A 1564-nucleotide genomic window follows, 5' to 3' on the forward strand; every position below is an offset into this window, starting at 1 on the left:
TTGGAGCTGCTCGGTGGGTATATTAGTTCATGAGTATAAATCCCATGCATTTCCGCTTGGAGCTGCTCGGTGGGTATATTAGTTCATGAGTATAAATCCCATGCATTTCCGCTTGGAGCTGCTCGGTAGATAGTGATATTAGTTAATGGGTATTAACGGCATCCACTCAACATGCCCGTGATCAATACGTCACCATTGGTCAGCTGTGGATGCACTTTATTTCCATCAACCTGAAACAAAGTTGGTCAAAAGGGACACATGAACGAGTGGGGATATATAGCCTAAGTTAAAACATATATAATAAACACACGAATGGGCAAATTAATGATGAATACGTCTTAACTTTTGTAAAAACCGACCACTGTGGATCATTATTCTATCAGATCGAGTCTCCTATTCGATGCTATTAATGAATACGGAAGAAACTAATTCATGTTCTAACTTTTAACAAAAATGATATCGTGCAAACGGTTCTAGGAATGAGGCGGAAGATGTAGCCTACGCAATTGAGTCGATAGTTGCGCGATAGGAGCCTCTCTTCTCCGTCCACCCCTCCTGGCTCTGCGCGCGGGCCTGACTGACAGCAGAGCAGGACACGCAGGCGCGTTGGGCCGCTCACACGAGCGCGGTCCCTTTTTTGCGTTGCGGCGGACGGACGGTTCCATTCCAGCAACTCCGAAACCCACGTCGCCACTGCATTATGACCCGTTCCGTATAATCGGATGATATAGGCTCCAAATCCGTTTACGGTGGGGTCTTACATGAACGTGAACATTTTAATACAAAATAGACGCGAAATACGGCAGTATGGTGCACCTGCCAGCCGTAACCTGAAAGCCTACAACTTAATGAAATATTAATAAAATGTGCAAAGGTTGTATATTATTCATAATGTGCATGATCTACGGATATCCATCGTACTTCAAGTGGAAGCCTTTAGCCCCTGGATAACCGCCTAATAACCGTTTCTGGAGCAATGCGTAATAGGCTACACGCAAAGCCCCCAACTCTGGCACATCAGTCCGTCAATGCCATTACGCATAGTATGCACATACACAAATTCACATTTCACGTCTGCCATCATGTCGCCCAACACGTTGTATGACTTCAGCTGTGATCTTTACCCGCTGCCCGCAGCCGTGGTAGCCTTGATGGAGTTGATCCTGAGCCGGTTGGCGAGGTTCCTGAGCGCTTGCACCGTCTGCTGGTCGGGTTTGTGGTAGTCTTCCATCCCGATGCGCAGGTAAACACACCTCAGTTCTGTCAACGCTGGACCGGAGGGAGAAACAAAAGCTAGCAGCCTTCAAAGACTCACTGTACTTGACCAGAAAATACAGGCAGATAATGAAAGAGAGAGAGAGAGAGAGAGAGAGAGGGAGTGAAAGAAGAGAGAAAGGTAGTAGGGGGCGTGTTTGCAATCCGGCAAGCGCACAGGCTCAGCGACTGCAGAGGTCGAGTGGTGGCGGTGCACAAAGTACAGTAACGTTTCCAACAGTAAGGGGGCGGGGCCGGTGAGGCCGAGGGCAGTTCCGCGAGCCGCTCGCCCCGCCCCCGGCGCATCTCG

General features: G+C 48.8%; 1 protein-coding gene across 1 annotated transcript in view; it reads right to left on the minus strand.

Moving 5' to 3' along the window:
• The window catches only part of LOC311315428 (transketolase-like), a gene marked incomplete at its 5' end in the record, with an annotated part of 18190 nt that extends 16959 nt beyond the window's left edge, over positions 1 to 1231 (minus strand). The window contains one exon of the mRNA XM_084446098.1: positions 1125 to 1231. Within this exon, the coding sequence (XP_084302224.1) occupies positions 1125 to 1231 (107 nt within the window). The remainder of the gene's footprint in view (positions 1 to 1124) is intronic.
• Positions 1232 to 1564: the final 333 nt, after the last annotated feature.

This window comes from Borostomias antarcticus, assembly GCF_949987555.1.
Source record: "Borostomias antarcticus genome assembly, chromosome: 11".
Lineage (NCBI taxonomy): Eukaryota > Metazoa > Chordata > Actinopteri > Stomiiformes > Stomiidae > Borostomias > Borostomias antarcticus.